This window comes from Erythrolamprus reginae, chromosome 6 (assembly GCF_031021105.1).
Source record: "Erythrolamprus reginae isolate rEryReg1 chromosome 6, rEryReg1.hap1, whole genome shotgun sequence".
In the NCBI taxonomy this organism is placed as follows: Eukaryota; Metazoa; Chordata; class Lepidosauria; order Squamata; family Dipsadidae; genus Erythrolamprus; species Erythrolamprus reginae.
In genome coordinates this window covers 74,481,425-74,498,406 of record NC_091955.1, presented here as the reverse complement: position 1 = coordinate 74,498,406, position 16,982 = coordinate 74,481,425, and the positions used below count along the sequence as shown (strand labels likewise).

Below are 16,982 nucleotides of genomic sequence, written 5' to 3'. Positions count from 1 at the left end.
GAGCAAAGTGTGTGTCACTTTGTGAAAGTAGAAGGACTGTGAATTGCCTCACAGCTGCAAGCTAAGTATCACAGAACTGACAAGGGACTTGTACAAATTACCAGTTTGTTTGGAGACGAGTGCTCTTTGCTATACCAAAAGAGGGCTTGGTTTAAGTGAATTTTCATTATAAAGAACATTGTTTTGAATTTTCAAACGTGTGTGGGTCTGAAATTTGTACCTGTGAATTTTTGGGAGGATTCTACCAGAGAACCCAACAGAACAATATGAATTCAAATTTCCATATAACAGAATACAACTCATATAGTTTTTTCTTCTTTATAATATCTTTATTAAGTTTCAACATCATAAATTAAGATGCAAACTAATATAAAAGGCAAAGGGAATGACAAAACATATTAAAAGCAGCAAAAAGAAGTTTTACCTTTCCATAGAAGTCGCTCATTTGTTCCAAGGGCACATGGGAACCATCATACATAGCAATTATTTCTTCATCTGGCACAACATTCAATCCTCTGGCAATAACAGCAGTAACATCAATGCAAAAGCCAAACAGGTTTTTTTAAATTAACAGGTATATATACCATTTTCTAGCCTGCCCATAAGCAAAATACTAGTAGTTGGAACAATGCTAAATTCTCTAATTACTAATTGAGATAGGCAAATTACCAAAGCAAAGCTCAATAACTGTTGATTCCTAAGAACATCAAGGAAAGCCCTACTGCATGATCCTTGAACAAAAATATCTTATTGACATAGTTCACAAGTGAGCTTTCTTTCCGATAACATGATCTGTACTGAAATGTTTCATGAAATGTGTGAGAAACCTATGCTTCTTTCCCTCTTCAATTAGGCCTTCCCTGTGAGATTGCAAGAGGAACAGTTTCTTATTCTGCATCTGTTTTTCCCCCCTCTTTTAAATTGTTAATATTTTAAATGTGTTGCCTTTGTTGAATACAGTGGTACCTCATCTTACGAACGCCTCTTCTAATGAACTTTTTCAAGATACGAACCCGGTGTTTAAGATTTTTTTGCCTCTTCTTCTGAATTATTTTCACCTTACGAACCCAAGCCGCTGCTGCTGGGATGAAGGGGTTTCTTTTTCCTCCCCTTTTTTGAAGAAAGAAAAGGGAGGGGCGGCTTGGAGGGGGAAAGAGTTTGCAGAGAACAGCGTGCTTGCAGAGGCACTGAAAGGGTGTCTTTTGAAGAAAGAAAAGGGAGGGGCAGCTTGGGGGGGGAAAGACTGCAGAGAACAGCGTGCTTGCAGAGGCACTGAAAGGGTGTCTTTTGAAGAAAGAAAAGGGAGGGGCAGCTTGGAGAGGGAAAGACTGCAGAGAACAGCGTGCTTGGAGAGGCACTGAAAGGGTGTCTTTTGAAGAAAGAAAAGGGAGGGGCAGCTTGGAGAGGGAAAGACTTTGCAGAGAACAGCGTGCTTGCAGAGGCACTGAAAGGGTGTCTTTTGAAGAAAGAAAAGGGAGGGGCAGCTTGGAGGGGGAAAGACTGCAGAGAACAGCGTGCTTGCAGAGGCACTGAAAGGGTGTCTTTTGAAGAAAGAAAAGGGAGGGGCGCCCCCCTTGCCTTTCTTCCTTCCCACTCACCCTTTAGCATAGCCTTGCTTCTTCCACCCGCCCCTTTAGCTGCTCCTCCCTGCCCTCTGTTCGCCTCCCTTCTAAAGTTTGGGATTTTCCTGAAGGATTTGCACGCATTATTTGCTTTTACATTGATTTCTATGGGAAACATTGTTTCGTCTTACGAACTTTTCACCTTACGAACCTCCTCCTGGAACCAATTAAGTTCGTATCATGAGGTACCACTGTACTTAATATTGTGCAAGCCATGTTGAGATGCTCTTATTTAGGAAACAGTTCAAAATATATTAAATAAAATAATTGACTCCTATTATCCTCAGTAGCAGCATAATAGCAGAAGGGAGGAGTGCTATTCCCAGCTGTTAGATTATAACGAAGCATCAGAAATGTAAAATGTAATTAAGATTATAACAGTGACAACTTTTTTGGCACTTGGAGGAGACTGAATAGGACAATAACATAATGAAGCTGTAGAAATAAAAGTTTCCACATTTGGGAGAATTTCTCATTATTTTGCTTCCCCCCCAAAAAAAATTATTTTAGGTGTCTTAAGTCTATCCAAAGGCTTAATGAACTTTGCAGGCTTTATTTCATGACAAAAGTTAGGCACCAGTGTTTGAAACATGACAATTTGCTAAATTAAGAGTTTCAATTTCAATTAAAAGTATTGTGGATGACATTCAGCCTGCAAAGTATCCCCATGCCCGTTTAATTCATGGGTTTTCCAAAAGTCATTATAAAGTGGCAAAGGAGAATTATTTACTTACTTACTTACTTACTTACTTACTTACTTACTTACTTACTTACTTACTTACTTACTTACTTACTTATCAGATTTGTATGCCGCCCCTCTCCGCAGACTCGGGGCGGCTAACAGCAATAATAATACAATGTAAACAAATCTAATATTTAAGTTAATTTAAAACCCCGATTTAGAAACCAATCATACACTGACATACCATGCATAAATTTTATAAGCCTAGGGGGAGGGAAAGTCTCAATTCCCCCATGCCTGACGACAAAGGTGGGTTTTAAGGAGCTTACGAAAGGCAAGGAGGGTGGGGGCAACTCTGATATCTGGGGGGAGTTGGTTCCAAAGGGTCGGGGCTGCCACAGAGAAGGCTCTTCCCCTGGGTCCTGCCAAACGACATTGTTTAGTTGATGGGACCCGGAGAAGGCCAACTCTGTGGGACCTAACTGGTCGCTGGGATTTGTGCGGCAGAAGGAGGTCCTGGAGATATTCTGGTCCGGTGCCATGAAGGGCTTTTATTTTCCTCAGTAAGTTATCCTGGATGACTAATTGCTCAAAGACTGAAGGCAGTGCACTGCAAAATATATGTAAGTAACAGTAAGCCCTTGTGAATTCAGTGGATTTACTTCCAAGAAACAGAGTTCAAAATATTTTTAAGTGCTAGGATGATTTTTTGAAAGTTAGCATGTGGGTCTTTGATTCCTCAAAATCTCTGAAGATTACTAATTAGGAAGCAAAGTCCAAACATTTGGGTCAAATATTCTCTAGGTTAAAACCTCTCATCTTAATATACTGTAGATTAAATATGAATTATGTTTATTATAAAAAAATGTCTAGCATTATAGCATACCACTAATTTTTGTTTAGTAAATACAATAGTTACGCTGTATCCCAAATTTTGAAATGCAGGACTGATAGAATACAATTGTTTCAGAAAGATGCAACTGAGCTTTTAAACATTTGCAGAAATTGAACAGACTGAATAATCAATAAGATTTGCAGAATTAACATTATGCTTATATTTGATTTTTTATTGAGCAGAAACATTCATGCTTAAAAACATTTTGAATCAGTCTTGTTAGCAACGCTGATTGCAAACAGTGGAATATTTTTAGCAGCCTGGCAGTATGGTTTCACAGCTGGAAGCAAGAACATTAGTCAGCTAATCCACTTCAGCTAAAGAATAGTTCGGCCCAAAAAAAACATTATCTCACTCAGACCTTTACTGCAGCAGAGAATCAGTTTAATAATTCTGGTCATCCTTAAGAGACAGCCCAGTCATCTGTTGCTCTTTCTTTTCTACTGGCAAATGCCTAAACATATACAGTGGTACCTCTACCCAAGAATGCCTCTACTTACAAACTTTTATAGATAAGAACCAGGTGTTCCAAGATTTTTTTGCATCTTCTCAAGAACCATTTTCCACTTACAAACCCGAGCCAGTGAAACTGTAACCGGAAAAGGTAGGGAAAACCTCTGTGGGGTCTCTCTAGGAATCTCCTAGCAGGAAACAGGGCCGGAAAAGGTGGGGAGAAGCCTCCGTGGGGCCTCTCTAGGAATCTCCTGGGAGGAAACAGGGCCAGAAAAGGCAGGGAGAAGCCTCCATGGGGCCTCTCTAGGAATCTCTTGGGAGGAAACAGGGCCTCCACCCTCCCTGTGGTTTCCCCAATCGCGCACATTATTTGCTTTTACATTGATTCTTATGGGGAAAATTGCTTCTTCTTACAAACTTTTCTACTTAAGAACCTGGTCACAGAATGAATTAAGTTTGTAAGTAGAGGTACCACTGTATTTAAAATTGGCTTTCAAGTCCTGTCTTTTTAAAGTACTACAATCCATATTTCTTGGACGTAATGGGAAGAATGGTTAAAGAATGACTATAGATAGAAACATAGAAAACTAATGGCAGAAAAAGACCTCATGGTCCATCTAGTCTGCCCTTATACTATTTCCTGTATTTTATCTTACAATGGATATATGTTTATCCCAGGCATGTTTAAATTCAGTTACTGTGGATTTACCAACCACGTCTGCTGGAAGTTTGTTCCAAGGATCTACTACTCTTTCAGTGAAATAATATTTTCTCACGTTGCTTTTGATCTTTCCCCCAACTAACTTCAGATTGTGTCCCCTTGTTCTTGTGTTCACTTTCCTATTAAAAACACTTCCCTCCTGAACCTTATTTAACTCTTTAATATATTTAAATGTTTCGATCATGACATTCTGGATTCTACCATTAGTGCAGAAGATTGAACAAAGTGAAAGTTAAAGAGCTGAACAGAGAACACAGATGATGACAACTATCTGATGATAGTCAAACAAGGCAAGAGCTCATTCTACTTATATATTGCTATTATAGTAACTTACAGGGGGCCCAGAGAATAAAATGCTTCCTAACTCACCTGTACACAGTTCCCAGTTGAATGTAATGAAAAGCATCAATCTTCATTAATAGTGCCTTTAAAGCAAGAAAAAATACAAACTAAATTTGTAAATCATCCTAAGCCAAGGGTCCCCAACGTTAAGATTTGTGGACTTCAACTCCCAGAATTCACCAGCCTGGCTGGAGAATTCTGGGAGGTGAAGTCTCCAAGTCTTAAAGGTGCCAAGTTTGAAGACCTCTATCCTAAGCAGTTTGGATTAAATTTCAGATAGACTTTTTTTTTGCCTTTACTACTACATATTTTAAAGATAGAATTCAGTTAGTGATTCCAATTAAATATGATCAGAAATCTTAAAAGAGTTGTATAACAGCAACCCACCAGGACTAATATTCATTGATAAATTACCAAATTACTATTGTACACTGTTTTATTGTCGCTGTTAGCCGCCCCGAGTCTCTGGAGAGGGGCGGCATACAAATCCAATAAATAAATAAATGAATGAATGAATGAATGAATGAATGAATAAATGAATAAATAAATAAATGTCTTTTCTAATTTTATAGAAAATATTAGCGGCAGAGGCAGTTAAATGACCCATGGACATATTCATCAATTCCCATTTACATGGTTATTCAGTTCACAAAAGCAAACTCCATTTGACACTTGTAACCATAACTCTGCGGTGATTTATAGAGATTTAAAATGAAATATTAAACATGCTCTGATTGATTTCTGTTTGGCAAGCAAATTTTGGAGGATTGAGTAAGAGAATCTGTTTTGATTGTGAAAGATGCAGTTTGATTATGAGCAGCCCTCCCCTCCCCAAAAACCCATTACGTATCTATAATTACATATTTTATAATTTGATTAGATATAGGAAGACAATGGAGGGGATTATAGAATTACCAGTAGGTGCAAATATGACAGACAAGAGGAGGAAAACAAGGTTTTTAAAAAAAATTATACTTCATCTTAGTTCAAAGGTTAACTTTTTATGTGTGTACCCCCCCCTCCATACTTTTTAATATCTTTTGTTCCTATGCTTTCTTATAATTTTTTTAAATTGGCTATATCCTTTTCACATTCCTTACATTATATGACCCTAATAACAATTTATAAGAATCTCTCTACTGGAGTAAGCAACTGAGATTGACAGATAGCAAAAATGTTATTCTGCCATGTTAAAGACAATTTCCTTTTCCTGTGAAGCCTCAAAAACAAAGAAGCATTTCAACTAGGGACAATGGATTAAGTATTCTGGCACTTTTCCATTTCCTGAAACCGAACAGGACGCAGAACTGTGCCTGCAATAACACTTGAGACAAGGCAACCAAGCAATCTGCTGAACTGTCATTATTCCCTCTGGAGCCAGAAAAGGCTGGATAATTTGTAATCTGAGAAAATCTTATGGTGCAGGTACATGGTGGACCATATTCACTATGAAATTATGGAAATTAGATTACACAACTATAATGAAGAGAAATTAGCAGCAACAATGAGGCGGTGGGAGAAGGTTAAGAATTATATATTAACAATATCAGCAAGCGATGCAAATGTAAAAAATAAAATTCAATCACTTTATAAAGAATGAACCATGTAATCCAGAGATAAAGCAAATGAACGATACAGAATTGAATCTTCCCTGGTGAAGGGGATTTTTATTTTCTTGTTTGGAGACGGTACACTTTTTATGTTTTATGTTTTTGCTTTTTGTAAAAAAAAGTTTAAAAAAAATCAATAAAAATTATATTAAAAAAAAAAGAAGATCGTAAGATTTTTCTAAAACTGTATTTTTGAAATATAAGATGCACCGGAGTATAAGATGCACCTTAGTTTTAGGGGAGGAAAATATGGGGGGGGGGGGGGATTTGCCTACCAGATACAGTGATCCCTCGATTTTCGTGATCTCGTTCTTCGCGAAACGCTATATCGCGATTTTTCCCACCCGATGACGTCACTCTCTTCCTTCCTTTCTCATCTTTCTTTCTCTCTCTCTTTCTCTATCTTGCTTCTTCCTCTCTCACACTCTCTTCCTCCCTCTCTCATCTCTTTCTTTCCTTCTCTCTCTTTCTCTATCTCTCCCCCTCTTGCTGGCAGGCGGCGGGCGGCGGGCAGGCGAGCGGGGGCATCAGCGAGGAAGACCCAGGGAAGGTTCCTTCGGACGCCCAGCAGCTGATCTGCTTGGCAGCGCAGCAGCAGCGAGGAGCCGAATCGGGGTTTCCCCTTTGCGTGGGCGGCGGGGAAACCCCGATCTTTGTCTGCTCGCTGCTGCTGCGCTGCCAAGCAGATCAGCTGCTGGGCGGCCGCAGCAGCAGCAAGCAGACAAAGATCAGGGTTTCCCCGCCGCCCACGCAAAGGGGAAACCCCGATCTTCGTCTGCTCGCTGCTGCTGCGCTGCCGAGCAGATCAGCTGCTGGGCAGCCGAAGGAACCTTCCCTGGGTCTTCCCCGCCGCCCATGCAAACTCCACCATCTGCGCATGCGCGGCCATGAAAAAGGGCGCGCATGCGCAGATGGTGTTTTTACTTCCGCAACCCTACATCGCGAAAAATCGATTATCGCGAGGGGTCTTGGAACGGAACCCTCGCGATAATCGAGGGATCGCTGTATTCATCTGGCTAGCTAGTCTGATCAGCTTCAGCACATTATTTTATCCCCTGGTTAGAGCTTAAAACAAAACTTATTAGGAGAGAGTAACAATGAAAGAGTTTACAAGCTGGGATGGCCGTTAGCACCTGGTTAGGGCGGGAAAGAAACTCATTTGGAGCAAGTAGGGCAATGAAAAAAAGCCTGCAAAGACTTAGGGTTGGAAAAACCTTCTTCAGAGAGAGTAACAATGAAAGAGTCTGCAAGGTAAGAGCTGGGAAGATCGTTAGCACCTAGTTAGGGCTGGGGGCTTCGAAAAAAAGCTACCCAAAAGCACCCAAATTTTCAGCCTCTTTTAAGGAGGAAAAAGGTGCGTTTTATATTCTGAAAAATATGATAATTGTTTATCTGGTAATATTTTATATATGCTGCAAGGTAAATTTAATATTGGAGAAGAGTGATAATACCATGGACAGCAGAAAGTACAAACCCAAATATAATTGATCTAATCAATCCAGAGTTCTCACTCAAAGCCAAAATGACCAGGCTCAAATTATCCCACTTTGGACACATTATACTAAGACCAGCTCTCTAGAAAAGGTTCTAATGCCGGGAAAAGTGGAGGGAAAGAGAAGAGGATGACCAGCAGCAAAGTGGATGGACCAATGGTGGTAATGAGTGCCATTAAGAGACTTGGAAGAACAGGAGAGGGAGAGATAATCATGGAAGAGAGCAGTGGTTCGCTACCGATCCTCCCAGTTTGAGTGAACTGGTAGCGGTGGCAGTGGGAGGCTCCGCCCACCCATGCAAAAGCGCCCCCGCATGCACGTTCACCGTTCCTAACCGGTAGCGAAAGTAAGTGAAACCAATAGCTGGAGGAGAAATATTATGTAGTTGCTAAGAATCAAAAACAGTTTGATGGCACAAAATTGGTCAATTAGATTGTAAGGAACCTTGACTTTAATATATAAGACGTAATTTCTAATACTATTTGTATAAATATTATTTCAAATTTGAAAAGTAAGAATGCTAACTTGCACCTGGCAACAATTTCAGACAACCTAGAAATGAAAAAGGTTAATAACCACTGAAGTTACAAATAAACAATCTATACTTACCCGATGCACATCATAATGAAGCCCTCTTATTGCAAAATTCGGATCATAGTCATACTTTTGGATTTCTGCAGGATACTGGCAAAATCATAAAAACAATAGTAATTTTAGGACATAATATAAGCCATATAGAAAACACATCTCAATAGATTTATTTATTGGATTTGTTGTGAGGTCCAGTTCCCTTTCTTCTACTTCCACAAAACACCTCTTTTGTTTCCAATTTTTATCAGGAAAGCTACATCATAATCTGTAACCATACCAGGGATGGAACTTAAGAAGGGGAAAGAGAAAGAACACAATTTAAATGTAGAAAAAATAATTCTGGCTCCATTTACCCAAGGCATTACAACAGTGCTAGAGACTGCATTAAAAAGGGTTAGTTATGAAAAACGTTGGTAATATTTCCTCCTCATTTCTCTCCTTCCCGTGTATCTGTAACATTGTTTAAAATTTTTAAATAAAATGTATTCATTAAGAAGCTTTGGCAACTGATCAAAGACATCAACATTACAATTTTTAAAATTAGGAACTACAGTGGTACCTGTACTTATGAACTTAATTCGTTCCGTGACCAGATTCTTAAGTAGAAAAGTTTGTAAGAAGCATTTTTTCCCATAGGAATCAATGTAAAATCAAATAATGTGCGCGATTGGGGAAACCACAGGCAGGGTGGAGGCCCTGTTTCCTCCCAGAAGATTCCTAGAGAGGCCTCATGGAAGCTTCTCCCCACCTTTTCCGGCCCTGTTTCCTCCCAGGAGATTGCTAGAGAGGCCCCACGGAGGCTTCTCCCTGGCTTTTCTGGTTACAGTTTTGGAGGCTCGGGTTTGTAAGTGGAAAATAGTTCTTGAGAAGAGGCAAAAAACCCTTGAATACCCGGTTCTTATCTAGAAAAGTTCGTAAGTAGAGGCGTTCTTAGGTAGAAGTACCACTATATTTGTTTGTTTCCAAAATAAGGCATCATGCTATTTAAGAATTCTCAAAAGAGGAAAAAAACAAAAAAAAAACCTCTTAGACTACGGTATAGTTTTACCTGTTATTTTAATTTCAACTGCATTACAAATGTGTAATCTCATGCATCCACGGGAAGGCCAGCTCTAAATTCAAATATTCATTGCTTACTCTTTCCTTTCATTCACATCCATTATGCCTCTACAGAAGAGGCGTCTCTGTGAAAAAGATTTTCACACTTACTGTCTGCTCAGCGGAACTTAAGAAAGCTGGGGAATGTTCATTAAATGGCACTTTGATCTAGTTTTATTTCTCAGGACAAAACACAGGTAATTCTTGGCCATTACTTTGGTTCCATCCAACGACTAGCCCTGTAGAAATAGTTCTATTCCAGGCTTTCATCTAAACCAGAGATTGCCACCAGTTGTGTGTTAAGATCCAATTTCTTATTTACTATTACAAAGATATTTATAGATATGAATATATAGCCACTGACCTTTGGACAGAAATGCAGCCCTGGGTACTGTATGCTTAACTCACTATATTGGGAACTCAGATCACAGAGACAGAAATGTTCACACCCTCATAGTATACAGAGGGTTAAGTATTACTAAACTTTTGTTTACTAATGTAATGAGGTCCTTTGGTTGGCATCAGCAACAAAGATTTTCAAGAAAAGGAATGTTTTAGAGTAGCATAGTTATACACTGCTCAAAAAAATAAGGGGGACACTTAAACAACACAATATAGCTCCAAGTAAATAAAACTTCTGTGAAATCAAACTGTCCATTTAGGAAGCAACACTGATTGACAATCAATTTCACATGCTGTTGTGCACATTCAACTTTGTACAGAAAAAAGCATTCAATGAGAATATTTCATTCATTCAGATCTAGGATGTGTTCTTTGAATGTCCTCAAAGCTTTTGATAAACAATTCCCTAAAACTCATGAATTTAAGCCAATTCAGATTCTAAGGCAATCTTACCCTATGTTTCTACCAGATGTGCAGAATCCCAGAATTCACTTTGCAGCATGGTCATTCCTGTGAATTCTGAAGTTGTGGTTTGCACATTTGGAGAGCACGTAGTTTGGGGAAAGGTATCAACTGATCAATCTTAAGAATGACATCATGATTGAAAATCCTTTTAAGAAATTATTATTTTTTGAATTCTGGATGAGCTAAATTCATTCTGAAATACTGCATGTTGTATGCAAGAAAAAAAGCAATTAAATCAACTTCTTCCCAATTTACATTCTTGAATCCACTTGAAAAATCTACGAAAGTTTTCTAAAATATAATTTATGTCAATGTAACATAGCTCTTCCATAAATATGCTTTTTATCCAGAATTTATTTTTTGCTATACAACTAGTTTAAGTATCTGAATTTCCAGTATATTATGACACTATCCCATTCTGGTATATCACCTTACCCGATGTTCATTGATCAAAAGGTCTCGGGCAGCATTAAAAATCAACGTATGCAAATGCTTGGAATAGAAGACCAAAGTGTAGTCATAATCAAAGCCGTAGATTTCAATATCTGAGAGACTCATTTCATTGTTGGAAAAAATAGCATCTGGATCCAACAAATTGCTCATGATTGACGGGACTAAATCTATGGAAGAAAAAGACACACAGAAACACTTGTTAAAGAATAGGTATTCATAATATATATCATAAATGGGATGCATCTACATAAAAGGGTACTTAATGCTATTCTTTAGCTAAAATAAGCCTGATTCTGATCTGTTCAGTAGTTAATTCAGATAGTGGTCACTCAGATTTTTCCAAAGGAAAATCAACATGCAGCATTTATTTATTTTTTATTTATTTATTTATTTTGTCCACATAGTAAAATACAGGATGAAAGTTATGGAGGAAATACTAATAGTAAAATATATCTCAGAAAGAATAGAAAAGAAGATATAGTAATAGAACATATCAATGAAAGAATAGAAGAAGAGATATAGGAATAGAAGAAAGGTATAGGAGATATAGGAGAGCAATAGGACAGGGGACGGAAGGCACTCTAGTGCACTTGTACTCCCCCCTTACTGACCTCTTAGGAATCTGGATAGGTCAACCGTAGATAATCTAAGGGTAAAGTGTTGGGGGTTTGGGGATGACACTATGGAGTCCGGTAGTGAATTCCACGCTTTGACAACTCGGTTACTGAAGTCATATTTTTTACAGTCAAGTTTGGAGCGGTTAATATTAAGTTTAAATCTGTTGTGTGCTCTTGTGTTGTTGTGGCTGAAGCTGAAGTAGTCGTCGACAGGCAGGACGTTGCAGCATATGATCTTGTGGGCAATACTTAGATCTCGTTTAAGGCGTCTTAGTTCTAAACATTCTAGGCCCAGGATTGAAAGTCTAGTCTCATAGGATATAAATATAATAGAGAAACAAAAAGCAGCACCATTGCAAGCTAAGAAATAAACTTGTTGCTTGCCCTTTACATGGGCAATTTCATGGAAGAAGCCAGAAATTAACTCAGAGCTCAGTATGAAGTTCCTGAACACCAAATCCATCTGTAATAAACAGATTAATCCACAACTGCAGACGAAAGTACATGGAAGCTTTGGCTGAAATGTGGCTGGTTGAAGAGGCATCATCCCTCATAGAGATCTGTCCTGCTGGGTGTCATGTTTTGCTCAATCCTGCTCCTAAGGCAGGGGAAATGGTATGGCAATCATTTACTGGGAAATGCTGGCTGTCATGAGCAATATTGTTCTGTAAGCCAGAAGTGATGTCTAAATTGAGATGCTGAACCAAAGGGATTAGCTGAGAGTACAGTTAAATAGTGACTTCCCACACTATCACCTATGAGATTTCCCTGTGGGACTGTCTGTTTCAACCCCCTCTCTCTTTGTTCAACAGAGCTCAGTGGCCAGCACGAGAGGAATGGGTTTGTCCCAGATCATCACTGATCCAACATGTGGCTGGCTACACTTTTGATTTTTCCCCCTTGAGATAAATATCTCATGATCTGATTCTTGGGAACGTTCCCCAGTCCATTTTCATGAACAGATTACTTCCTCATGCTGGTAGAGTTAACTCCTTGAATACAGTTCATCTGTCTGGAACCCATACCACATCTCGGACATCAACACCCTTGAAAATGTCCAAAGATACTTCACCAGAAGAGCCCTTCACTCCTCCACTCGAAACAGAATACCCTACGAAAGCAGACTATCAATCCTAGGTCTAGAAAGCTTAGAACTATGTTGCCTAAAACACAATCTAAGTATTGCCCACAAGATCATATGCTGCAACGTTCTACCTGTCAATGACTACTTCAGCTTCAATCGCAACAACGCAAGAGCACGCAACAGATTCAAACTTAATATTAACCGCTCCAAACTTGACTATAAAAAAATGACTTCAGCAATCGAGTTGTCGAAGCATGGAACTCATTACCTGACTCAGTAGTGTCAACCCCTAACCCCCAACATTTTTCCCTTAGACTATCCACGATTGACCACTCCAGGTTCCTTAGAGGTCAGTAAGGGGCATGCATAAGTGCACCAGTGTGCCTTCCGTCCCCTGTGCAATTGTCTCTCCTTATCTCATTTATCTTTTCTTCCTATGTTCACCTATACTTTTATATTTTTTCTTCTATTCTTTTCTTTACTTATATTATTACATATCTTTCTCTTCAATGTGTATTATGTATTGGAATAGATAGATAGATAGATAGATAGATAGGTAGGTAGGTAGGTAGGTAGGTAGATAGATAGATAAATAAAATAAAATAAAATAAAATAAATAAATTGGAGCTTAGAGGCAACAACACCAGTAATGGTTCTTACCTCATCCTTACATTATATAATAGTTCTTTCCTACATTAACCTAAATTTAAAATTATCATCTCATATTTCTGACATTATATTTGTAGATTTGTTACTACATGTTGTGAGCCGCCCCGAGTCTTCGGAGAGGGGCGGCATACAAATCTAAGTAATAAAATAAAAAATAAATAAAACATGCGGTAGATTGAAAAGATAAATTAGACACAGGCATTTTACATATGTAACAGCTTGCCTATTTTATAACATTAAATAACGTTGGGTTTTATGGTTACAAAAAACCCCACATCTATAATTCTATAATACATGCAGCAAAAACCATGGCTAAAGTGTCCAGCAGAGCTACATTTAAAAACTTTTACTTTTGCCAACAATTGCAAAGAAATTTTGGTAGATTGTCTCTAAGATTTAGGCAGTCTTTTCCCCTCTGTTTAACTTTGTCATCTTTGTGGTTATCCTTATACCACATAAAGAAGCTTTTGTTCATTGTCCAACTTTTCAGTCCTCATTATTTTGACCTGAGTATTTTAACGTTTGAACTATTTGATTTTTGTCTTTTACCGCTGAATTTAATATTACATATTGTTTTGCATTAGAATTTTTATAATCCTTTGCAAATTGCCCAAAGTATTTGATGCAGCCCAAAAATGTTAAAGCAAAGCAAACTACTCCATGATTTGCATAGCTCACTTTCTCATTTAAAATATACCAGAACTCAGCTTTGTGTCTTCTGTTTACAAAACCTGCAACTATCTTAGTAAGATAAAATTGCTACATGAAAATCCTTACCTAATAAGGTAAATGAATGTATTTTGGAACTCTGTTCAAATCCTGATGCTACTTAACATAATTTAGCACTTCTTTGTTGAATTAGCTACTTCTACTCTTACAATCTGTTGAGGGAGGTTACGCAAGTCTGGTTTGTACTTCAATTTATTGGAATTCACACATTATGCTAAACCATGGGTTGTTTAGTCATGATTTGTGAATAAATCAGATTGTCTGGTTCACACTACACACTAGTTCACATGCCACGGGTTGCAGCAGCTCATCATACACTATGACAGAAGAGAAAGACAACATTATAGTTTTGTACAAATATGTGAACTCCAGGCTTACCTTGGAGTAAAATTAGCCAGGAATATATTGTTAGTCCCCAGTAATCTATCTAATTACTGTATTTCCCTGAAAATAAGACCTGGTCTTATATTAATTTTTGCACTAAAAGATGCATTAGGGCTTATTTTCTGGGGAAATATAGTATTAAATGTATCCATCTGGCTGATGATCTTAACCGGGGCTTATTTTGGGGGTAAGGTTTATATTGCAATCATCCTAGAAATAATGCTAAGGCTTATTTTCCAATTGGGTCTAGCTACACCGAGTCTGCGGAGAGGGGCGGCATACAAATCTAATAAATTATTATTATTAATTTCGGGAAAACATGGAAGGAGACCCCCACAACGGTCATTTTACAAATTTATTTTACAAATAAATACAATCGAGAGTGTCCAGAAATATTTCACAAGAACAGTCCTTCACTCCTCCTCTCGCAACAAAACACCTTATTCCACAGACTTGAAATACTGCGATTAGACAATTTACAACTACGTCGCCTCCAATCTGATCATAAAATAGTTAGTTCATAAAATCATATACCAAAATATCCTTCCTGTTAGTGATTACTTTACCTTCAACCGTAACAACACATGAGCACGTAATAGATTCAAACTTAATGTAAACTGCTCCAATCTAGACTGCAGAAAATATCATTTCAGCAATAGAGTGATCAATGCCTGGAATGCATTACCTGACTCTACAGTTTCTCCCCCAAACCCCAAAATCTTTAACCTCAGATTGCCTACAGTTGACCTCTCCCCTTTTCTAAGAGGTTTGTAAGGGACGTGCATAAGCGCACCATTGTTCCTACTGTCTTATTGTCTTCTTTTATTACTTAGTACTTATGTTATGCTTATACCAACTACAATCCTATACTTGTTCGACTAAACAAACAAACAATTCAAGACTGTGAAATATACAACCCACTATTCTATTTTCCCCACAACAACCCTGTGAGGTGGGTTAGAAGAAATTGATCAGCCCAAAGTCACCTAACTAGCTTCCCTGGGTAAGGTGGGATTTGAATTCATGGATTCTTGCTTTCTAATTTGATGCCTTAACCACTAGACCAAAACTGGTTATTTATTTATTTATTTATTTATTTATTTATTGGATTTGTATGCCGCCCCTCTCCAGAGACTCGGGGCGGCTAACAGCGACAATAAAACAGTGTACAATAGTAATTTGGTATTGATGATTAAAAATCAATTAATATAAAAACCAAACATACATATACATACATACATACATACATACATACATACATACATACATACATACATACATACATACCATGCATAGAATTGTAAAGGCCTAGGGGGAAAGAGGATCTCAATTCCCCCATGCCCCCATGTATCAACCTTCTCCATGTCACACTGATCAGCACAATCATTGTTTTTGCTGCTGAAGATATAAATGTTTCAAAGGAATCCCAAAAGCAAACTGATCTATATTGGAAGATTAGTATCTCTTACATTTCCTCGATTTTCAAATGGCCTATCACCTTCAACAATGCCTTTGTTTCATAGGGTTTTTTTTTTTTTTAAAAAACAATATCGAAGAAGAATAGCTCTCTTAAAGAGGAGGAAAGAAAAATAAACCATATCAGGAATGGATAAAATGATTGTTAATGTTTTCAAAGAAATGCTGGTTAAGTTCCAGAGTTTTGTTAAAATTAGAACTTAAGAACTTAAGAAGAGCCATGCTGAATCGTGCCAAAGCCCATCGAGTCCAGCATTCTGTGTCACACAGTGGCCCACCAATTGTCCATGGGAATCTTGAGCAGAAAGAGAAGGCAAAGCCCTCCCTTTCCCTTGACCCCCAACAAATGGTACCCAAGGGAACCCTGCCTGCCTCAACTAACATAGGGCCGGGACTTGGACATCTGTTTCAATAACCACCGATACATTGGCATCCATGAATTTGTCTAATCCTGCCTTGAAGCTATCTAGGCTGACAGCTGTCACAACCTCTTCTGGAAGTGAATTCCATAAACCAACGACCCTCTGGGTAAAGAAATATTTCCCGTTATTTGTCCTCACTTTTTTATCTATGAGCTTTAGGGCAGTGATTTTCAACCTTTTTTGAGCCATGGCACATTTTTTACATTTACAAAACCCTGGGGCACATTGAGTTTGGGGGGGGGGGGGGGAAAGGCGGCTAAAAAAAGTTTGGACAAAAAAAAATTCTCTCGTCCTCCCTTTCACTCAATTTCTCTCTCCCTGCCTTCTTCTTTTTTCTCTCTCTCCATCCCTCTTTCTTTCTCTCTTCCTTCATTCCTCTCTTTTTTGCTCTCTTTCTCCCTTCCTCCCTCTGTCTTTCTCTCTCCCACCATCCCTCCCTCTCTCTTTCTTTCTCTTTCTTTCTCTCTCTCTTGCTCTCTTGCTTTCTTTCTCTTGTTCTCTTTTTCTCTTGCTTTCTCTCTCTCTTTCTCTCTCTTTCTTTCTCTCTTTTTCTCCCTCTTGCTTTCTTTCTCTCTCTCTCTCTTTCTTTCTTTCTGTCTCTCTTGTTTTCTTTCTCTCTCTGAGCTTCACGGCACACCTGACCATGTTGGTTGAAAAACACTGCTTTAGGGAGTACCCCCTCGTCCTAGTATTGTGTGATAGAGAAAATAATTTTCTCTATCCACCTTTTCTATCCCATGCATGATTGTATACACTTTGATCAAGTCACCTCTT

The 16,982-nt window shown here is 38.4% G+C and overlaps 1 protein-coding gene across 2 annotated transcripts in view; it reads right to left on the bottom strand.

Moving 5' to 3' along the window:
* The window catches only part of NT5DC3 (5'-nucleotidase domain containing 3), a 44,019-nt gene that overhangs the window by 20,817 nt on the left and 6,220 nt on the right, over window positions 1-16,982 (bottom strand). For both annotated transcript variants that reach the window (XM_070754841.1, XM_070754842.1), the window contains exons 2-5: window positions 10,810-10,994; window positions 8,428-8,502; window positions 4,743-4,798; window positions 425-515 (exon numbers count right to left, since the gene is read on the bottom strand). In XM_070754841.1, the coding sequence (XP_070610942.1) occupies window positions 425-515; window positions 4,743-4,798; window positions 8,428-8,502; window positions 10,810-10,994 (407 nt within the window). The remainder of the gene's footprint in view (window positions 1-424; window positions 516-4,742; window positions 4,799-8,427; window positions 8,503-10,809; window positions 10,995-16,982) is intronic.